Consider the following 24,694-nt stretch of genomic DNA (forward strand, 5'->3'; position numbering starts at 1 on the left):
CTTAAAGACAGATGGTGGCACATTGGCATATTTGGCGCATGCGAAGCGCAAGCAAAGCTGGATACTTAGAGCACATTGGCTCAGTGGACGTGAGGTCCTTGAAATTGGATGGTGGCATGTGGGGCAACTGAAGATGGGCACAATGGCATATGTAGGACACAAACAAAGATGGATAGTGGCACATGTGGACAGTTGAAGATGGGCGTTGGCACATGCGGCACACTAGCATATTGGCACATGTCCAGTGCAAGCTACGAGAGCAAAGGAGGAATCATAACTTGGGGTGTGTCACTGAAAATGAGGGTGAGAACTGAGAACCAGCCAGGAAAAAAACAAAAAAACAGTGGAAAAGTGTTTACCAAAAAACTCGGTGTCCGTTCCCTTCCACAATCCAAACAGGCCTCCTCAATAAGCATGATTACCGAGCAAGTAACTGTAGAAGGATCTCTGAACATCTATAATCCAAATCTCATGAGGTCACAAGAGAAGGGGATGTGGGAACCACCCAAAGGCATCATTAAAAGAGTAGCAATAGACGCATGGAAGAGATGCAAATCAGCAGCAACAGTCAAATTGATATAAAATATGCAACATGAACTTGCACCATGGAATTTGGGCAGAAGTAGAAACAGATACACCTAGCACCCATACCAGGCCTGCAATATACTTCTCCACTCCAATCACCATGACTTATTACCTGTAGAATTCATTCTTTTGGAGAAATGCACACTTCACACCGCAACAGCTGCAGGCCTTTTGCTAGTCTTGATGCCTTTAATAGCTGCAGGACCACATATACTGTGTTATGCTTGATGCATGAAATGCATAAACAATACTCACTTACAATAATAAAAGCAGTAAATCTAGTTTGTGAACTGAAATAATAGATCTTGCCTTCAGAATAATCTTTAGCTCCAAAGACAGCAGAACCTGCAACCAAAGCATTTGCTCCAGCCTCAATGACCTGCCAGCATTGATGTTATGGACAATTGACTCGAGTTCAAGGACTAAAAAAAGCTCCTAAAACTATGTAACATAGATGTGCAAATGCATGTAGGTGCCAGGATGGGAACAAGGTACTTGACAAAGCAACCCTAAAAACCCACCTAGCCAATTCATCTGTACACTCATATTGAAGGTAAATATGTAGTTCATATAGCACAGGAAAATTTATTGTAACAAACAGTACACCGGAACTACAATGTAAGAGCAAAGAAAAATAATATTTTTGAGGTGTTGTCCTTCAGCTTTGAGGATGTCCATCACACCTCCAATTGTGTCCGCTATGTCCCTTTAATGAACCGACACTGTCACATGGTATACAATATATAAAAATGTCCCTATATCAATCTTAGTTACAACTACATATATAATTTTATTTTATTTTTACTCAGATTTTGCCTTAAAATGCATGCCGGTGTGTCTTTGATACATTTCTGAAATTTCTCTTCTTAAAACAAAGCTTCCTTGTTATAAAAAGATGAAGTAATTAAATTTCATAAGAGGCACCTTATATGCATTTGATGGTCCGACTCCACCATCCACTTCGATCCATGGGTTTACACCCTGCACACCAAAATGTTAAAAAGCCAGCTCAGAACTCATCTTTAAGTTCAAATAAAACAGCAGCAATGGTAATAAGGAGACGCTACCTTCTCAGCACATAACCTTCTCAAGTCTGAGATTTTCTTGACTTGACTTTCAATAAAGCTCTGCCCGCCAAAACCAGGATTTACTGACATAATTAAGACCAAATCTACCACTGTTCACAAGCAAATCAGATGACAGGTCAATATCTTTCACTAAAATGAACCTAAAAGATTAGGCTTATGAGCGACATCAGCTTATTGGAATACAAGTTATATAACTCAATTTAACTGACAGATCTGAAGATTGCTTCTGCTAATTAAATTCATAAAGATTGCAGAATAACTGAACACCAAACGGCAAGATTCCAGAAACTTCTCTACATCAATAACTTGAACTTTCAGGTTCTACATATCCACATTAATTGCCTCTAGGTGCAAGATAATCACCATAACATGCAATAGCTACAAGGATATTTAACCAAGTTATGTGAAATGAATTGTATCCATAATCATCAGAAGTTGTCCATATGAGGGTTATTTTTGACAAGATTTTTAAAATAAATTCTGCTAATTTCTAGTACTCATTTGATCAATCTTGATATGCTGAGAATTCCAAAGTATTTCATTACCTCCTAATCTGCCCAAGCTTCCGCATCATGATAATGCTTGGAAAGGAAGAATGTAGGTACATATCTTCATTGAACAAATTCTGGAAAGGTGTTATAGTATAAAGATTAATAGTAAAAAAACCCAAAGCCAATGTTTAATCAATAGTTATATTAGATCACAAATGACAATTTATCTTTGCTATGTGGTTCCTACTCATATTCATATCACTTGAAGATTCTTTGTGCAATGTATTAATTAATAGATCGAATGTTCTTCTTCCATTGCAATGATTTTTTTTCTTTATACATGTTTTATAAATTCGGTAATGCTCTACGAAAACAGCAGTTGGCCTGATTAGGAGGGCAGCTCTGATTTGGATTGAAGGGCCGCCTGATAGGAAGACCTAAAAGGACTTGGTGAGGTGGTGATAAGGGATATGACGGCTTGTTCACTTACCATAGATAGGGCCTCAGTAGGATTGAATGGTGAAAAAGGATTCATGAGGCTTACCACAAATAGCTGGGAAAAGGCTACAACAATGATCCATGTTTTGCAAACAAGTTACTCAGGTTGGTCGAAATCCAAATCTCCATAACCTATTTATTTGCTTCCCTTCAAGTATGCTTCACCCTAGCAACACAGAAAAGTACATATATGTTAAGGACTCAACAAATAAGTCAGTAATCCTCCATGGGATGTTTGATCCCTTCTTAGCCACATGACTATATTGATGGTGCCTCCCAAATAATTCACCTGCTAGGCCCACAAAAGAACAATGCGTACAACTTGTGTTCCATCTGTAGGACAAAGTGAACCATTTATAACGTAATAAACACTCCACCTTAAAGCTAATAGCTAACCACATTCATTTCAAAAAAATAGCTAACCACATCATTTCATCTCTAAAACGGGAATGTCGATATCAGAAGCACAAGAGAAAGATGACTTGGCCAATAAACTAACAACAAAATGGAAATATAAGACTCTTGGAAGGCTAGGCAACTAGGTATACAGATCTTAAGTTACTAAAATTGCACTCCATATACTCTTGTTTTAGTCTGACTAATTTAAATCCTTTAGATTCTAAAGAACCCTTCTATAAATCTAGCTTTGTGTTTACACCATCCCTTGTCTTGTCAATCAAAACTGGATTTCATGTGCAAATAACATACACCACGGGACCTCTTCTTGCAAATATCTCATTAACTTGTCCATAATCAATAAAAAAGGTAGGGACTCAACGCCAACCCCTGTTGCAAGCATATAGTAATTGGGAATTCACTTGCCTCTCCACTAGTGGCCCTCACATTTGTTATCACCCCCTCATATTTATCCTAATCATGTCGACATATCCTCTTGAAACTCCTTCCTTTCCTAACACCAACCAGAAACTCTCTGGGGACTCTACCATATGCTTTTTCGAAGTCAAAAAGGACCATGTGAGATCCTTCCTCCTCTCTCTATATATCCATCAATTGTCAAAGTACGAAAATAGTTTTAGCAGTGGACATGCACATATGAAACTAAACTGATTTTCCTATACATTAGTCCCATACCTTAGTCTTTGCTTGATCACTCTCCCAAAGTTTCATAGCATGTTGGTTCAAAAGTTTAACCCCATGATAATCAGTTCAGCTCCGCATCTCCCTTTTACTGTTATAAATAGGCACCATGGTACTTTTCCTCCATTCAGCTAGCATTTCTTTGAGCTAACAATCTTGTTGAACAATATTGTCAACCAAAATAACCTAGTATCCCTCATACACTTCTAAACCTCTATTGCTATTGGTATAGCATTTGGTCCAAGGGACTTTCCTATTTTCGTCTTTAACTTCAGATATCCTAATCCTCTGAAAGTATCTATGGTCTCTGATGTCATTTGAGTTTATGGTTCCTTCTATCCCAATGCTATCAAAGTGGTTGTCAACCAAAATAACCTAGTATCCCTCATACACTTCTAAACCTCTATTGGTATACCATTTGGTCCCAGGGACTTTCCATTTTCATCTTTAACTTCAGATATCCTAATCCTATGAAAGTATCTATGGTCTCTGATGTCATTTGAGTTTATGGTTCCTTCTATCCCTATGCTATCAAAGTGGTTGTTATTTAAGAAGTTCTAGAAATAGCTTCTCCACCTTTCATTGAACTCCTTGTCCTTTACTAGTACCCTCTGGTTATCGCTCTTAATACACCTAACATGATCAAGGTACCTACCCTTACTCTCTCATTTTTATTACATCTTTCTTGCCTCCCGCTCATTAGATGAGTTGGTGGAGACAGTGTTGTGTGTGCGAGTGATCTAGGTTTCAATCCCTGGTAGTATTACCTTAAGAAGAAGAAAAAGACATCTTTCTCACATTCTTGTCCCAAATCTATTGTGAAGATCATCATAAGTCTTAAGTTTAGCCTCACTTACTACTTTCTTGATAATCTTTTTGGCATTTCTATATTGTTCAAAAAAAAATCCATTGTTTCTAGTCTCTTGCCAATCTTTTTGGCATTTCTTGTTCAAAACGTGAAAGTTCCCATGTTGTTGAGCTATGACATACAAACTATATAGCCAATTCAAGCAAGAAAAATTAAATATGTTCATCCAAATGCAGAGTTAACATATTGACTTAGTTTACAGGAAAGCTGATGAAGTGCAAGATATGTTTTGGAAAACATCCGCATAGGTTCATAAATTGAAAGCTGACCATAAAAGGTCCCAAGGGCTTAGAATAGAAGATTACAACATACATCTTACCATCAAGCACATATTCAATGACACTTAGTGGAGTCCCGGGGTTTAAAACCACTCCAGCTTTTGCTCCCAGACTTTTAATCTGAGAAGCATTAACAGATATAAGATTCTCAAAGGACATCCAGAAAGAGGCACAAAAGACCTTATATTAGCTATGTTACTCCCATCTCTAAACTTGGAAATTACTGTGACAAACCTAGCATCTAGCAACAAATGAATTAAAGAGAAGCAGGTGCCAAATGCAACTTTACCTGCAGAAAAACCAGAAATCTCTAGACGTAAAACATAGCATACTAATCACTAGATCTTAACTGATGTAAGCAATAAGGAACAAGCAAGTTACGGTCGCTTTTCTTCCTTGTTATATAAAGAAAAAGAAAAAGAAATTGATGATTAAACAAGTACCAAAATCTTCAATTGGAACTTTTGGATAAATGTTGTGAGAGCCAAATCAGACCATACAATCATAAGGTGGCAGGCTGAAAAATCTGGAAAAAGGACATGGTCTAAATAATCACATTCTAACATTCCACTCAGAATTCAGTTATGCACTCCATGAGTCCATGGCATGTTGATGCAGGGATTAACTACATAAAGCACTTAAAATAACTAGATCTTCAAATAAATCAATCCTTGCTTGGTCCTGGAATTTCTAGTTCATCTCTCTTTAATGCATACAATACACCTGGGTCTAAAGCCATAAAAGATCAGGAGACTCTGATTTACACATGAACCAAATAATTACATGCAATTATTTCAAATTTGATTGAAGTTCAATATTCAATTGTTTTATATGTAGCTTTAACCGTAAACATGGGATTGTCACAACACTAATATAGAGAACCCTTAGATCCTTCTCCAGTCAACAGTTCTTAAATTTTTTCATACATGGTTGCGAACTGGATGGCACACAACTTAGTATTGGAAGATATGGCACCAAAAGTTGTAGAGCTGGTCATCTTTCATATCAAGCCACTGAAGCAGCACGTCGGACTACAATCGGACAATTCCATCGTGCTATGAGCAGACAATTCCGAAGAAATGGTAAGATAAAGGTCAGAGTTCTCGCAGATCTCCCTACTACCGGGAAAGTAGTAACGCTCGTGTTGACCTTCCACAACCACTAAAGAAATTGTAGATTTATTCCGAGGGGCCATATGTCAGCTCTAAAGTTTCAAACCGAACCAAATGCTACTATATTATAAACCTCCAAGAAGTCAATACCCATGTAACAACATTTTCTCAGTTGCCATGCATCATTCAGATAATCATGTTACATTTTCTGTCCTAGGAGGCATCACGCACGCACAATCTTCTTCTTTCTTTCTTTCTTTCTTCTTCTTCTTCTTCCTTTTTTTATTTTTATTTTTTTTTGTAGTGCTCATACTACTTTTTGAGATATAACTAGAGATCTCGCTAGGCCCAGACACGTGTTCAAGGAATCTCTACTATACACCCCCATATGTGCCAGCGTGGTGAGTCAGCATGATATCAAAGCCGCCCATCAGGTGAACCGCATCTCGTTGATGCTCTAGACAAAATGAGGTCAGCTAGATCAAGAGGTGGGCCAAAATGTACAAAAAACAGAAGAACTTTGGGCAAGTTTTTCTAAGCTGTTGACTGTTTCTAATATAGTGGAGCACCTGACAAATGAACCTGCCTGATTTCCAGGCTACTGGATTTATATTGTAGGAACTACATGATGGAAGCTTGGATCTGATGCTCGTATGCCGTATTGGAACATATGCTGCTGTGCACATGAATGGCCTTATACAGGCGTGTGGCATAGAAAAACTCTAATCTAGATCAGAAGAGTATGGACCACTAAAAGATATTTAGCACATGGAAAGATCAATCAGTTTCACATAATGCTAAATGTATTCACAAGGCGTCAAGAGGATCTAGTTAATGTATTCACGAGGCGTCAAGAGGATCTAGTTAGAGTATCTTAGTTATTACAGAAATCTATTTATTCAAATAGCAATCACACTAGAAAAGATCTTGTGCTTTTAATTGATAAAATTGGAGTACCAAGCAGCATTGCAATCTTGATTCGGTGGATTCTTCAGAGTTATACTGTTAATTAGCACTACAAGTAAGCATACTCTTATCTACATCATAGAGTTATTACTAGTGCAAGAGTCAGAAGAAGAAGAAGCTGTCAACAGAGTATTAGTCTGTCAGTTTAGATATTTTTGTTCAACTATCCAATAAAACATGTTAAGCAAATAGACGTATACAAGACAAGCATCACTCTTCATGGAATTGGTTATTTCATTTAAATGTGCCTCTTTTAAGAAAACATCCTCTTCTTCTTATTTTACCAACTGTGCAAGCATTTTACTAAACAACATTACGTCCCCAGCATGGATATTGTATGAATGCATATGCCGAACTCCCTTAACCAAACCAATATCAATTCAAGTGTGGCTTTCAGAGATAAACTTACTAGATTAATTGTCCGATGCAAATGGATAGTGGAAGACTGCTCACAGTGAACGCTAACAATGTCTGCTCCAGCCTTGATAAAATCTGGTACCCGCTGCTCAGGTTCCACAATCATCTACAAGTTGGATTTTCCAATAAGCAAAAATTATCATGATGCATAACCTGCTAGATACGTGTATAAGCACTCTTTTTAATTGGATATTCTGCAACAGCTCGGGTAAAGGAGGGTTGGTGTCAGGTATGCAGATGGTCCTAGAATTTGTTTCAAGCAATCATGATAATTAAGCTGACCCCAAATTGGTGGGACAAGACCATGATGATGATGATGATTCTGCACCAGATAGTTTAGGTAGCTAAATAGAACTATTTGCAATCCGTAATTGCATGGTAGTAGGTTAAATAACAAAAAAGTACCAAATGCACATCCAATGGAAGATCTGTTACTGGACGCAAGGCATTAACAACAAGAGGGCCAATGGTGATATTTGGCACAAATCGCCCATCCATTACATCAACATGAATCCAATCACATCCAGCCACCTCCACTGCTTTAACCTAGATTAATGAAAACAAAAATCAGTCACCTACACCATTGATCATTTTGAAGCATCAACAAAAATCAGTTACCTATTTACAATCTAAAAACTGGGTGAGAAGTAATCTAGCAATGGGTCATGTGCTAACATTTGATTAATTAAAAAAAGCAAAATAATCTGAAAAGAAGTTGAAAAATTGATGTCATGACAACATATGACTCGGGTAAATTAATGGATGATTGCCAATAGCATTATTGAATCTTGTTGATCTAGAAGGGTTCATTGAATGCAAATTTCTTCAATGTTTGTCATTTTAGCCAGGAGGTTTTGAAGATAGCACCCTCCTCTTCTATAGAACATGATTCAATCTTCCGGACGTTATTACATGCAACATCAAAATCTTGGGTTTCTCACATGTTCAAAAGAGAAGAAATGGCTTTCCAGTGATTGAAAAAAAAAAAAAAAAGAAGAAGTGGAATTTATTATATACACACACACACACACACACACCAATAGCAGCAATGCTTTCATGTGTTTGTTGTTCCTTCAAGCCCAAATATGGACAACAAATTGAAAATGACATTTGGCTGCATAACTAGAACACCATTCACAATTCTTCCCCCTTGTTTACTCAATTTCCACTTTGCCTACTTTCTGAATTTCATCTGAGCGACAGGCAACTGGCTACTGAACTCTTTGCATGCCAGACCCAATTACTACAAAGAAACAATTTGTATGGAAAGTACAAGTTTACTGTCTAATGTTACCCATCCCTCAACATTTCTATCAGATGGACGTTGTAATGATTCCCATGGAATGAAACTCGAGGGTGAGTATTTCCCGACCCAGGGAGTCTGATGCAGCCATCATAGGGCCCTGCCTTTTGTTTTACAACTTTGATCTCGAAAAGGACAACAAGACAAAGTTGTATAGGATCATGGGCTCATAGGGTTGGACGTTATCATCAACAGTAGCTGACATTTTCTTCTCCTTTTTTTAGATCTCTTCTCTAATTATGTCATTTAATATTAGTTTAGAGTTAGATTGGGTCATGACTTGTTCAGCAAGTTTTCCATTAGTAATTCTGTCACTTTTTATGAGCCACATTTTGGATAATCAAATGATGTTATAATGACATGAAATTGGTCCCATTTGGAAAGCCCATTGAGTTTGCTTTCAAACCAGCTCAAGATCATGCAATATCAATTTAGGGAAGCCTTATATGGTTGAGACAGAATTAGGGGATGTTTTGATCAGTTCTAATTTTTATTAAAGCATAAGGTTAGTATTAGAAATAATATATAGTTCAGATGATGTTAGGGCTTCTTTGCTTTAAGAAAAAGTATATAATCATGTCCAAGTCTTTTATGAACAGTTCTGATTATTTGTTTTCTCTTAATCACCATCATTATCTAACCATCCTTCAAAAAAAATCATCATTGTCTAAGCCTTATCCCAACTAATTGTGTCACTACACGAATCTTGTTTCACCATTCCACTATCAAGGACTATATCCTCAGTCAAACCATAGGTCATTAACTCTTTTCTTAATACCTCCACCCACATCCTTTTGGCCCCACCCCTTGCTCTTTTAGACGTCAACTTGAACCAACTCACTCATAGCTGGTGCAGTTCTTGGGTTTTGTTGCACATGGTCAAATCATCTAATCTGCTTTCCCTTCTTACCTATTCATGCTGCTCCTAAGTTCCCTTGAATGTGTTCATTTCTAATTTTATCTCTCCTCATCTTGCCACTTATCCATCTCAACATCCTCTTTCAGCTATGATCATCCTATGAACATGTTCTTCCTTGACTGCTTGACATTTTGTCCCCTAAAGCATGACAAGTCTTATGGCTATTCTATAAAATTTCCCCTTCAGTTTCATTGGTACATGCAGGTGATGGAAAAAAAAAAACTGTAGAGAGTCTAGAGACAGATCTCTACTTCATCCATCCAGCTCTAATTACATGAGCAACTCTGTTCTCAATCTATCCGCTCTCCTTAATTATTAAAGAAAGATATAAAAAATGGTCACTTCGGGACACTTTTTGGTTAGCAAGATTAACTAATTTCTTGTTTCCACTCTTATTGTTACAAAAATTGCATTCCGAATGCTCTGTTTTAGTCCTTCCATAGTTCTAGCTTTGTAATTTCCAACATGTGTTAAAGGAAAATCTCGCCTTTCTCACTGAGTTTCTCGAGGAAAACCAACGTTTTTGAAATATTACAGTTCTAATCCTATTGAGCCTCTCATGGATTCATTTTTTGGGCTTACGTGCCCTGTTCCTGAGATGCTTGTGGGGTTGCTCACAAATTATTTATCCAACAACAATTTCCACTGCCATTTAACCTCTGTTATCATCACAGCCATGTGTGTTTTGGACTCGTCACATATGATCTTGCATCAGCAACTGCCCCTCCATGACCCTCCTTCGCTTAATTGTGCTTTGGTGTGCAGACATTAGCTGGATTGGGGATTTGTGCTAGGTGGAACTGTGTTCGAATGCTAGTGTTGTCAATGTGAGCATTTGTCGTGTTTGTTTTCGTAGCCAGGGTAAAAGAAGAATGCTGATGTTTAGTCCACAGCTGATCATAAAATTTGTAAATCTACCATTTAAAAGCGAAACCCAAATTGCTAAGAGAAAGACTGAGATTACAAAATAATGTAATAACAGATTTTTAAAAAAAGAAAGAAAAAGAATCTCATGTACATTCTATAGTTATGAAGAAAACATTAGATAGAGTAGGTAGGGAGGTTATGTGGTAGGTGATTATAAGGAAAGGAGTCCTTGGAGGATATATCAACATCACTAAAGACGTGAGGGTGCCACTGCAAGAGTAACTTATGTGGTAGGTTGATGTTTGGTCCACAACAGATCATAAAATTTGTAAATCTACCATTAAAAAGTGAAACCCAAATTTGATGGGGACATCACGCGCACACGCGCACGCACGCCGCCCCTTATACACGTACGCCAGAAGGAGGACCCCACCGTCGATCTGGATCGATGACGACGTCCAGGGAGGGGCTCCTAGTTAGGAGACGAAGTTTTGATTCAAAAGAGTGGGCCCGACAGTCAAGAAAAGCCCACCACGAGATCTCATGATCGTGGCCCACTAGTCGGATTGATCTCATACTTTAGGTCTTGCTTATTGATATGATTTAGAACATCATAAACGCTTTAGATTTCTTTATTTGGTTTTATTTTAGTTTACTCCATCGCCAATTAATAAGTTGCGCACATGGTGCGAGTTTTGGGGTATAGGGTTTTCCTATAAATAGGCACCCCTTGTAGCTCTTTTGATTCATTGAAGATTAATAAAAATTCTGCGTTTTCCTACTCTCTGAGTTGTAAAGCCTAATTGGGTGCGAAGCCCTCCCTTCATCGAAGGGTTAACTACCGTGGTGCGAAGCCACATCTATCCCGATTCGCCCCCATCCATCGCCATCTCTACTACCCATCTTCTACCATCTCTTTTTCTCATCTCACCCCATTATCTACACTTCGAATTAATCATCTATTGCAGCAATTCTCCTCCCCACAGCAGAATTTCAGAATCTGGCCCTTCAAGAGGGTTGAAACTTCGGCAAAGCACCACGCACAAACCAGACATCGGATCGAGCTGAGATTTGGGAGTTTTGGAGTCCATCCCTGGCTGACCAGGGCCAAGGTGGCCTTTTCTTGAATAGTGGGCCCAACATACGTGCGGCCGGGATCATACGCACGTGCGTCTGGGCCATCGTTGTTATCCACGCGTGCGGTACTTCTCTGGTTCGTCTCTCTCCTCTCTTTCACTCCGCTTCCACCCAAAATCCCTAAACTTAACCCTAAATTACTCAAATCTCCAATTTTATGCCCCTTTTCTTACCCTACGGTTCCCCGAATTGGAATTTCTGAATCCCTTGAATTAGGGACTGATTACTATGCATGTGTGGATGATTATTTCTTATCTTTGAGTATTGTTTGGTTTATAATTTTTATTGATCCAGCCCTATCATGTGTAGGCCTGGACCCGCATAGATTCCCCTTAATTGAATGTTTGGACTTTCATGTGGGATATGGAATTTGTGTAATTTTTTCTGAACTAACGTGATCTTAGGCCTGAAATCTCGCATATTATATTTAATTTTCATGTCCTGCATCAAAATTGCTAAGAGAAAGACTAAGATTATGAAATAATTTAATAAAAGATGGGAAAGAATCTCATGTACATTCTATAGTTATGAGGAAAACATAAGATGGAATATGTAAGGAGGTTATGTGGTAGGTGATGATGAGGAAAGAGGTCCTTGGAGGATATATCAACATCACCAAAGACGTGAAGATGCCACTGCAAGAGTCTAGATCAACCTCTGGTGAGATTGATGTGTTCCCAGTGGCAATGTGTCTTCATCAGGGTTCAGAATTAAGCCCTTGCCTTTTTGCACTGATTATAATGAACTAACTGCTAGTATCTAGAATGAGTTCAAAGTGACTTGTTTCTTAACTTGGCTCCACTAGGAAAAATGACGGGGCGATTGATGAGGATTTTCAAATATTATTAGAGTTCAGTGGATGATGTGGAGATGTGACCCCAGTAGTGGTGTGGTCAGCACATACATGTTAAACTTAAGGGAGACATTCATAAGACAACTATTTGACTCACTATACTACATGGGCAATGTTAGGCAGTTAGAATACCAAATGAGCAAAAATTAACTGCTGTGGAGATGAAGATGATGAGATGTATGTCTGGGAAGACTACAAAGGATAAAACTAAGAATAAGGTCATCTGAAGCAATCTAAGAGTAGTCCCAATAATAGATAAAATGATTTTTTTTTTTCTGAAGAATAATAATAGATAAAATGATGGAGAGAAAAAGAATGATATGTGGAGACAACTTTGCTGAGGAGGGGGAAAAGTGAAATTCATGCAACAAGACAAGAAGCATAAGAAGAGTTGAAACAGTTAGATTGACTCATTATTCATATCAGAACGAATTTGAACTAAGCCCTTATGATATCACAGTTTGAAAAAAGACCTGCTCGCCCAACTTTGCAAAGTTAGCAGAGAGAATCGAAGGAGAAACAATAATGTCACTTTTTGAGAACTTGTCAACACGTGCTGATGCCTTCACTGCAGTTTTCCTCCTGAAATTTGGATGTGGGCAATGAAAATCACAGTCAGACCTTGATTGCATGTCTGGCAGGGATTGAGGAAAGCCAAAATGCATATTTCATAGCCAGCATACAGTTGCACGCGATCAAACAACAGCTAACAGAACTTGAACTACCACCCCTGCTGACTCATATTTCAAATGATATCATTGATATAGCATAACTAAATGAAACCATGAGAGACCACAACTAAAAGTCTGTTTGTTAGGGGCTCGGCAGCCCTCTTGTCTTCCACGTCAGATTCGTTTGACTGGAGTCGCTTTTCTCCACTTCATCACATAGTTTGATCTTTCTAGTTTTAAAAAGATGGACAGTTTTGACTAAGAAGGGAAAGAGCCACCTCACCCATGTGGATTTAACCTGGAGGGCACGGGGCCCTCCAGAATTGGGACTAAGCCTCAATCCAGATTTGTGAGATCCCATACACAACAATGTATGATTGTATCCTTGACCAAAGATTAACAAATAAAAGTTCAGGACAAATGCAGCTTGGTATAAAATGCATGAGTTTATCCTGAAGAAACAAAAACGTGTCAAGTGTGCATTAACAAAACTAGCAATTTTCTGCATGCACCATTTTTAAATCTCTGAATACACTATTTTTATTGCTCGAGATTCACATGAATCATCAATTTGTCACAACAGCGATCCTAAATGGTTGAATTTGGAAACTAAATAAACTTCATGAAGATTTATTTATTTATTTATTGGGAAAGGTATCCATGAATCGGGCCCTATTAGGCAAGTGGTGGTGGAGACTTGGGTCCGAAGAAGGGGCGCTTTGGAACAAGCTAATCAAAGGGAAATATGGGTGCACGCCCGAGGGCTGGTGGTCTAAGGAGTCTCCCTCCTATAGAACTTCTTCTATATGGAGAGGGGTGATAAGCTCAAGTAAGGAAGTGCGCAACAGGATAGGATACTCTATAGGTAAAGGAGATAAGATCAGATTTTGGGAAGATATTTGGGCTGGTAATGCAGCCCTGAAGGAGGATTTTCCCTCCATTTATCGTCGGGCCCCAAACAGATCCATCATGGTCGCTGATTGTTATTTGGTGCATGAGAATGAAGTTGTATGGCATTCGCCTTGCAGAAGGAATTTTCACGATTGGGAATTTGAAGATTTTGCAGCTCTTCTAGATCGCATCGGCAATTGGCATCCTAACATCCTTCAAAAAGATAGGCTGGTTTGGCGTCTGGATAAGAAGGGCCTTTTTTCGGTGAGGTCCTTACATCTTTGCATTGGCAGAAAATCAGCACTTGCGGATGAGGTAAGGACAGCCAAACTGTGGAAATACAAAGTGCTGCCCAAGATTTCAGTGTTTGGCTGGTTAGTGGGAAGAAGAAAGGTCCTGACAGTTGACAATCTAAGGAAAAGGGGTATGATATTATCAAATATTTGCCTTTGCTGCATGGCAAATGAAGAAACGATAGACCACTTGTTTATTCACTGCCCTTTCTTCCAAAAGGTATGGTCAGTCCTGTTGTCCTCATTTGCAGTAGCTTGGTCCTTTCCGCATTCTATAGATAACCTTCTTGTAGCTTGGCATGGAGTGTCTTTGAGTAAAGATATGGTGGTGGTGTGGAGAATGTCTCTTTTAGCCGCCTGGTGGGCAGTTTGGGAAGAAAGAAATAACAGATGTTTCAGGAATGTTTCAAATTCAGTGGAGGTCATCCTTAAAAGGGTTCACCAACTAATGTTTGAATGGGCATCAAATGTTGTTAACTTATCTTCTTGTAACTTTTCTTTTTTTAGATAGGGGTGAGGTTTGCTATCTCAACAGGTCCTTCCCCTTATTGTTTTCTTTTGTTCCTTAATGAAAATTGCAGTTATTTCTCCAAAAAAAAAGAAGGTATCCATGAAGATCTGTATACCAACCATATCTAATGCAGGGGCATTTTCACACCGGGCTCGAGTGGGGTAGCCTGTGGGATGTGGGGACACACTCGGGGTGGGTGACGCAGGTGATTTGGGGCCCACAGGGGAGGTCTCGTGTTCGAGACTCCTCATTGGGGGTGATTAATGCGCATTTCACACCAAGCTTGAGTGGGGTAGCCCGTGGAATGCGGGGACACACTCGGGGTGGGCGGCCCATGTGATTTGGGGCCCACGAGGAGGGTTCGGCCGAGGTCCTAACCCATGAGATGTGGGGCCTGGGCTATGAGATAAATGGATTAATTCGCCATAGTCTAATAGTTCGAGCTTTTAGGGAAAGTGGTTAATTGTCCTGTATTAAATTGGTATCAGAGCGGGAGGTCTGTTCGATACTCCTCACCGGGGGTGATTAATGCAAGCGCGTTTTTACACCGGGCTCGAGTGGGGTAGCCTATGGGATGTGGGGACACACTCAGGGTGGGTGACCCATGTAATTTGGGGCCCACGGGGGAGGTCTCATGTTTGAGACTCCTCACCGAGGGTGATTAATGTGCATTTTACACTGAGCTCGAGTGGGGTAGCCTGTGGGATGCAGGGACACACTCAGGGTGGGCGGCCCATATGATTTGAGGCCCACGAGGGGGGTTCGGCCGAGGTCCTAACCCATGAAATGTGGGGCATGGGCTATGCGATAAAGGGATTAATTCGCCAAACTCTAACAGTTCGAGCTTTTAGAGCAAGTGGTTAATTGTCCTACATCAATATCCTCAGAATTAACTGTCTAGATGTGTCAAACTGCTCAGAGCTATAAAAATTATAATGCACAAATAAATGATACAGTTTACAGGTTCTGAAGAAAAACTCATTTAAGTTTCAGGAATCATCAAAGGTCCTAAAAAAGCTACTTATGGAATCATGTTTTAGCTTAAAAGAAATCTTCATGGTTGTCTATCATGTTGAATGCATAAAATTAAGAACCAGAAAATCTCTATGCATGGAAAAGGGATAGTGATTGCAGATTATCTTCAAAAGCTGGAGAAAGAATTCATCTAGGACATGCCATCCCCTCGAAGGCAATGAACAAATCAGTTGTCACTAGACGTGCCTTGTAGTCTTTCTTACGGAGTATTTCTAGTCACCTACTGAAGTAACTGGAAACTAGTGGAATAGAACATAAGGGGAAAATCTGTTGTAGCTATACACAATGCCATCTATTTTCCAATACAAAACATTAGCTAATGCACAGTTAAAGTTTAAAACATAAATTATCGAGGACATTCAGCTTATCCACATATCAGACAGACAAATTACTAACTGTGACAGAAAATTGTTTGTTTGTTTTTGTTTTAAAAAAAAAAAACTTAGTCATCCCAAAAACAACAAATGAAATGTAAATCATAGCGTCAACAGGAAAAAAAAAGAAGAAGAAGAAAGCAAACATCAGATGGACATTCTTTAATTTTCAATCATTGGTGGCAGGTTCTCAACAAACTTTCATTGAAGTCGGAACATCTTGCAAGAGAAATCTTCTGCTGAGATCGCATCTTACTAAATCAAATTACATATGTGAACCGTATAACTCAGGACACTCAGTGGACACTCTGCACTCTATAATTAGCCAAGCATGTTCCAACAGTCGTATTCATGTAACTGAGAGGTCACTGTTCATGTATACTCTTAAGAAGTTTCTATTATTGACACACAAAATCCTTCTGTTTTATGGATACAGACCAGGTATTTCTGTGTTCTCCTTGAATCTCCATTTGCTACCAAATTCATCAGATATCCAAGTCATAAGCCTTCCAAATTTTTTAGTCATACGGAAAGGCAAGATCTGATAACCAATGTTATTTGGAGGCTTCAATTGGTCTTGTGCATCCATATGGCTACATTTTATACAACACGTTTGGATATTTCTACATGTGAATATTCTCGTCCCTTATCGATCTATATGCCCGGAATGGTATGAGATTTCTGGAGGTAACTGATCCGCTGATATTTGGAAGAAATTTGTCGTAAAGATATGCATGAAGGATAGAAGGGAAAGGCTAACACAAATCTTGAGGAATGGAAATGTTTCTGAGTCTCCAAAACACGTTTTCTGATTGGCTAAATTATTGCTGATGGAATTTGTTTTTGCTTGGAGTTGATTTACCACAGAGTCAAATGAAAAGAATTGGATACATTAAATGTCACCTGCCTTGAGCAAGTCAACTCTTATTGACGTACTTTAGCACATTCAGAGTCTCTCTCAATCACATGTAGTTGTTGAGGCATTTGCAACACAATATGAACTCCGACCGAACACCACACTATTGCATAAATTGAGCTGATCTGCCCAAGCGTCAGTGTTCCTGGTCTTTCTGATATCTGTATCGCAGGTCAGCGATACAGATACAGGGCATAATATAAAAAGTACATTGTATTGGTCGATATTATTGATAATATTGCCAATATCATGTGATATCTTTTATATCACAAGATATCGGCACTAGATAATGGCCCTTCTAAATAAATGCACTCTATCGTCAATGCATGTGATAATATCGTCTATGTTATCAACAATATCGACGATAACAGCGTTACTACCAGCAAAATTTCAGAAAACAAAACAAAAAAAAAAAAAAAAAAACATTTATTTTTCAAAAGCAAATAGGTTGGGACCCTGTTAACAATGGAAACTTATTATGTATAAATTGTTTGTTGTGCTATTTTGAATCCTACGTGTGTAATCATGTGTCTTTTAACATCTCCTAAAGTTTGACAAATAAAAAAAATAAAAAATTGCACCTTTTTTCCTAATGTTACCCTTAACAATACATCCCCCGGAATCTGTTTATCAATGATATTAAAACGTGTTTCCATATCCTTGGTCTCTGGTACAGAAACGATTATGATATATTAAACGCTACAAGCAATCTCACATAAGCTATCCTAATGGAACAATTATCCATGTGAAAACACCACTGAAACTACAAGGTGGGCTTTTCTAGACACCTAAGAGAACCTAAGCATCTAAATGGGCCACAAGTAGTAAACTCATTGATTGCTACATGTCCAACAAGGCTTATGCTTGTTACGTGCTAGAGTATATTAGAATAATCTTCCTAGATTAGGATAATCTTTTATATTTGTTAAAACATGTATTTGATAAGATCTTTACAGATCCCGCACCTCTTTTATATATTGTATGCTATTCTCAATGAAATAAACAAGTTGTAGTTTCCACAGTGTAGTCTATTGTGATTTAACATGGTATCAAAGCAATGATCGTACCCTAATCCTGATCGTTCAACTTCTGTTGTCTCTCTTTATTCCACTCGTTCATCATCGACAGCCATCTGATAATCACCAAAGCCATTATCAGACTATCTGCCGCCTCGCTGCTCCAACTCTTGCATCCACCACCTATGGTATCTCGATCTTGCACCAGCACCCACAGTCTAAATTTAGCATGTCACCGTTGTCGGCATGATGTCCATCATCATTGTCCGACGCTGTCCCAATCTCTTCGTATGTCTCCTGTTTTCTTTCCCTCTATCATCCACAGCTACTGCATTGTCTGGAGCCTGCAAATCAGCATCACCGTCTGCTGTTGGAATCCAACAATCTAAACCCATTGTCTGCTGCCGGAACCAAGACCTATCTTCCTATTGTTCCTGGTATCATCCTATTGCTTCCAAATCCCTACCATCCACTGTTGCCCTACTCATCTCCATTGTTCCCAGCACCATTTGACCCTTGCCATCTACCAATCTCCATTGTTCCCAAAACCCAACCTGCCATCTAATTCCCTTCATTCGTCACCAACACCAGAGGAGCACTGAACTGCCTTTCCAGAGGATGTCATTCCAGAGAAGTGTTATGACTGCTCTCCAGATTTGGCAATCTCCTTCAATTGGTGATCTTGCCCAAAAAGAAGCTCCACCTGACTGCCATTGCATGCAGTTGTGTACATCGCCTGCATTGCCATTGTTTCTAACTATCATCTCCCTTTTGCTGCTAGTTGTTGCCTACTGATGCTCCACTACATGGGATTTGAAACTTCCCCAATCATGCTCTCTGAAACTACACTCCACCACTTCTATTGTTGTCACCGCAATCTAGCTGCAATCTGCCATGGCCCACAAATCTGTTGGGACCCATACACAAATGATTCAGATATGTTGCTATCTCCTCTGTTCACGACCATGATCCCCACTGCAACTTGTCTTCTTCGCCATCTCCGCCAGATTTGAGCTATGATGCGCTGAACTGCCAACAGTTAAGCACACCACCATTGATCCGGCAGATCTCGTTGTCGTCCGTACATTGTCAATGGATCTAGTCACCCTCTTCTTCCCCGCCGCCAATGAACCCATCAATCATCATTGCCATTAGAGCCCTATTTTTTTTTTGAAAGGTGAATACACCCACTCACACTTACACCCACACACACACACCATATGCCATTAGAGCCCTAATAGGAGGATCATTCGCCACATGCTACCCCACCAGTCGATAGCCCCAATCTAATTTCCTTGGGTTTTCATTTTTTATTTTGAGTGCTTGGAGATCTTTACATCTTACATGAGCTGTTCATTCTCGCCCCTTTCTGCCATCTAGGCCCTTGGATGCATTTTTCTTTTTTCCTTTTTTCTGTATCTAGGTTTGTAATGTTTGTGGTTTTGCTAGTTCGCTCATCTGGGTTTTGATTTTTCCCAATTCAGGATCTTTCTTGAGTTTTGCTTGATATGGATTATTTTGTTTCCAGACCATTTCATCTGGGTTTGGCAATTTTTCAATCATCTCCTCTTTACACCTTTGTCGATGTATCTTTCCTGTACCAGACTTTTAGACAAGACCTACTTTTATTTGCGCCGCATTTTTTGGACCAGACTTGTTATTGTGCTAGGCTTTTGGACTGGACTTGTCATTGTGCCAAAACTTTGGACCAAACTCCGTTACCACGTTGGCCTTATGGCCGGACCTGTTTTTCTTTGTTGTCAGAACGTCTAGAGCCACTGGAATAGCAATAGTTGAAATAATAGCCACAGGAATTGTCACTAGATCATTCGCTAATCATTGTTAGTATAAATGGTTCACATCCCAAAAGCCATCAAAAGTGCGTACTCGCCTTATAGTACTCGTCATTTCATCACCATGTTATTGTCGAATTCTAATTTTGCTTTTGAATAAATGTTCACCATACTTTTGAAACTCAAGTTACTCCTTTCGAAGTACTTGAGTTTGAGGGGGAATACTAGAGTATATTAGAATAATCTTCTTACATCAGGATAATCTTCCCACATTTATAAAGGAGAAGTCACCGGTCTATTGCACTTAAATCCAAGTCCAACATTAAGGCCATGTGACAGTCGTTCGGTGGCCAGTTACTCAATATGAAAGGAAGGCAGTACAGTCTGGTCATTACTAAACTGAAAGTCAATTCATTAACGCATCAATTCGGAGGTACTTCAATTAACAGTATGACAGTGCAATTCATCAAACAGAAATATGTAAAATCAATGCGGAAAATCCATATCGCTACAAAGGCATAGTTTTTCATACTGGCCCAAAATCTGCTACTAGTATGAAATTTGAAAGAAAAGGTAAGAGGAACGCTTAAAAATAATAGGAAATCCTCTCATCCTATGTTCATAAGCCGTGAACTTCACCAATTCAATGAATATACTAAAGATTCATGGGCACGCAGATAGAGAGAGGGGGAGAGAGAGAAGTAAACTTTGAAATTATTTTAAATAAGAAGGATGAGGAGGAAGACCTTGTAATGGCAGGTGAAGACTTGGGAAACCTCAGAAGAGTAGCTTGTTGAAATCCCTTGTTGAATTCAGATTTCAGAGATGCCATCCACCACAGAGAAGAAGAAGAAGAAGAAGCCGCTGACATTTTTATTTCCGGGCGAGAGGATTCTTTCCAATCCTTGATTGAACTCTCTCTCTCTCTCTCTCTCTCTCTCTCCTACAATCAATCTCAGACGGTAAGCTCTCTTACTCTTCCGGACAGACGGAAGGAGTTCTCAGCGGATGACACGTGTCCAAAATCACCTTTGTTATCTGCAATGTTTGGCAGAGAAGAGAGAGAGAGAGAGAGAGAGGGAGAAAAGGATGGGATTGGGTAATGAATTGCTCGTCCTCGAATAAGGCGGGGCCATCATTGCCACCTCTGCTTTTCTTATATTTTCCGTCTTTTCCACTCCTGTTTTTTCGCTTAATTTAGGCACCTTCTACTTATTATTACGACGGATGGCACGTCCTTGTCTTTATCCACGCCTCAACCACGTGCACACGTTCAACATTTTGGGCGATCGCCGCCCGTTGGTGCCTCAATATCTGCGAAACATAGGTATCACATGACTACACGTGTGGGGGTGATTAAAGATGGCACATGTGGCAATCTAGGTTGCGTGGACAACATTCTTTTTTGTGTTTTTTTTTGACCTTTTAGGCAAACCATAGACAATTGCATTACTCTCAGTAATTACTCAGGGATTAAACACCCTTCCACTGAATAAGATCTCACCTGATGGGAAGTGGATTGCGTCCTTTCCCCCGCCTCCACATTAATCCGTCCAGTCAGTGGCTATGTGGGGCCCACCATGATGTATGGGTTTTATTCACACTGTCCATCCATCTTTCCAGATCATTTTAAGATATGAACTAAAAAAATAGGTAAATCCTAATCTCGAGTGGACCACAACACAGGAAGCAGTAGTGATAATGACACCCACGGTTGAAACCTTCCTAAGAGCCAACATGATGTTTCTTTGCCATCCAACCCGATCATAAGGTCATATAAACTTAGATGAAGTGACAACACAAATATCAGTTTGATCCAAAACTTCATGGGCTCCTAAGAAGTTTTTAATGGTGAGCATTCAATCCCAACTGTGTGGGCCACTTGAACCTTGGATCTACTTCATTTTTGGGTTCATACCCTAAAATGATCTAGACAAATGGGGCTTATCCGGCCATCCGGCAATCCGCTTCACACCTGATGCGGTGTTACTTCAGCCCTATCCGCCCTCATCCAATATAGGGCTCAAACAAGGACCAGCTTGGAAGCTGTTAATAAGAAGTGTATGTATTTAATGTATAATTAAAAGAATAAATAAAATAAACCATGATCAACAGGTATTGTGCACATACTGTCCTAGATTGCGGGAACGTTTGAGGTCAAACCCTTGTTTGTAGGGGTGGCAATGGACCGGTTTGGACCTTGTTAGGCCAAAATTGATTTGACTGTTGATCAAGTAGGCCACACATGCACCCAAAAAAAACGAAGAAGAAGCATTTTAGAGGATTGAATGTGATCCTCCCATTGGTCTGATGATCCTCACCCACGGATGGAGGATATTTACTCTTTGTTGTCTATTCAGAGAACCGATCAAAGGGTCAGATTCTTCCAATTTGTTTATGGTGACCCCCATCCACCATCGGTGTCATCATCTTATTAATGATCCAGAGTCACTGATTATTAGTTTGCACATGTTCAGAACCCTGAGCCTCTAACAAACTAGAGCGCTTTATAATTCATCTGGATAGAAAGGGCCCATGAACATTGAAAATGAAGAGTAGCACTTGGATTATTATTCTAGGAAAACTAAACTATTTGTTGCCCTTGGAACAGATCACCTACAAAAATGTGCAGTTAACAATAACCTGTAACCTGTTTTCACAGGCATTTCTCCCTTGCAAGTATCCCCAAATTTTATGGGAAGATTTGGAAATAAAAACTCTCAAGGCATACCAAATGGGTTTGTCGAATACAACCAGTTGCAGTTTATCAGTTCTCAACAAAGAAATTCGATCGATGGCTTGCATTGTTCCAAGTAAAACCATACTTGCGGAACCTATATGAGATTTTTTTAAAAAACAAAACATGGGTGTGACTGACAGTGGCCATGACCAACGGGGGCCCAGCTTCTTCTGAACAGCTCTAGTCTGGCTTATTAAAATTTTTGCCCACAAACATGCTTAATCACAACCATTTGGATGCCACAGGCAGAATATGATCCTGGATTATAATTTGGCAGCCACCTACAGTTAGGATGGTCAAATCAAACAAGAAACAGCCCCAATACTGCTGCTATCTATACTAGGTTGAGGACACCGACTTTGGTTCTAGACAGAGGAGACCAACAATTTATACAATTAAGACTGCAGGAGTCTTCTAATAGCACTGCTCAAATATCCAGTGGTGGCCTTTAATGTTGAGTGATTAGATAAGGCTGGCAGTTGGGTGGCCATTGGGAGCAAAATTTTGAACAGACAGGCCCAGCATACTAATTTGAGGGCCACCTGTTGCCTCGCCTAATTTTAGCTCGAACAACACTTTTGAGGTTTTTCATCCACAGGTGCATGCTAGATCAAACCAATCCACTAGGAAGAGGATAACTGATTGCTTAAATAAAATATTACTTTTCCTAGGCAAATAACTGGGTTCCAAAAAATTGTAGGGAAATGACCTTGTTGTGCCCCAAGTGGTTAATCCTAAGGGAAGGCATTCAATCCCCAGAAAAAGCAAGAGCATCCATCACATAAGGGTGTGTTAGCTTGCACCAAATATCATGAAATTTCACAATATTTGAACCAAATTAGACTGAATAGTCATGAAATTTCATGATAGTTGTCACAACCAAACACACCCTAAGGGGCTATTTGGGTGAAGGATTTGGGGTAGAGATTTGTAAAATTCATGGGTTTCAAATTTTCCATTTCTTTTGTCCAGGATTTGCGTAATACATTGATTTCCCAAATACACCTCCATAAATCCATAGATTTTGGGTAATCCAAATCCTTAAAAAAATACTAAGGACTTGTTAGATCCTAAAATGAAAGAATTTAAAAGTTAGAAAAGTAATTCCTTTGCAATTAATACTCTACAATGCAATAACTGCTCTCCAAATCCACGGATTTGTTGTTGGATTCCAAACAACCCCAAATCCATATCTAGTGCAAATCCATGAAGTTGACGAGTTCATGGATTTACAAAATTCCTATTCTGATTTCCTTAATCCCAAACAGGGCCTAAACTACATGGCACGACATTGTATTTTCAAACATTAACAAATTTAAAGGATGCTGTGAACCTCTGCCACTACCAGTTCCAAAGCCTAGTAAATGTATGGTGGTGGGATGATCATAAACCTTTTTTTTTTTCCAAAAGGTGATCATAGTACTTTTTACAATCTACCATTTAAAAGCCGACTCCAAAGTGCTGGGAGAAAGGCTAAGGTGGTGCAAGATAGTAATGACAAATTTAGAGATCGTTTCTGTTGTATTTAAACTACTACTCACTTCTTCTTTTGAGAGGTACTTTTAACTTTTTAAAATCCAAAATTTTATGTCACCATGAAATTTCAAAACCAGAGCAGCACGCAAGTGGAAGATTTGGGCAAAACTACAGCTACTCCCCAAGGGGAAGTTTGGATTGTAAGTTGCTTAAGTTACTTATTCCATGAGCAGCTTATCTTAGTTTCTACTTGTTAAGAAGATAAGTATGTTTGGTAAACAACATACTTATCAGCTTCTCCTCTCTTTCATCTCTCCTGATGCCTCTCTTCAGCAACTTATGATAAGTAGAAAAGCTTGAAAAAAATTAACTGAAGTGATTATATATATAAGTAAAAAAGTTACTATAACTAATCATAAACCAAACTTACTTATCTGAAATAAGTTACTATCTACTGCTGTAAGTAGAAAAAGTAACTTATTTGGTGGTATCCAAACG

The 24,694-nt window shown here is 39.2% G+C and overlaps 1 protein-coding gene across 1 annotated transcript; it reads right to left on the reverse strand.

Moving 5' to 3' along the window:
- Positions 1 to 430: 430 nt before the first annotated feature.
- Positions 431 to 21,040, reverse strand: LOC131230965 (ribulose-5-phosphate-3-epimerase, chloroplastic). Its single transcript, XM_058226998.1, has 9 exons — positions 20,712 to 21,040; positions 12,954 to 13,053; positions 7,807 to 7,947; positions 7,394 to 7,507; positions 4,948 to 5,026; positions 1,653 to 1,762; positions 1,510 to 1,566; positions 895 to 964; positions 431 to 781 (listed from the first exon to the last, which is right to left on the reverse strand). The coding sequence occupies exons 1-9, from the start codon at positions 20,849 to 20,851 to the stop codon at positions 732 to 734; spliced, it is 861 nt and encodes a 286-aa protein (XP_058082981.1). The 5' UTR covers positions 20,852 to 21,040; the 3' UTR covers positions 431 to 731.
- Between the last annotated feature and the right edge of the window lie 3,654 nt (positions 21,041 to 24,694).

The sequence above is a fragment of the Magnolia sinica genome, chromosome 2 (assembly GCF_029962835.1).
Source record: "Magnolia sinica isolate HGM2019 chromosome 2, MsV1, whole genome shotgun sequence".
Classification (NCBI taxonomy): domain Eukaryota; kingdom Viridiplantae; phylum Streptophyta; class Magnoliopsida; order Magnoliales; family Magnoliaceae; genus Magnolia; species Magnolia sinica.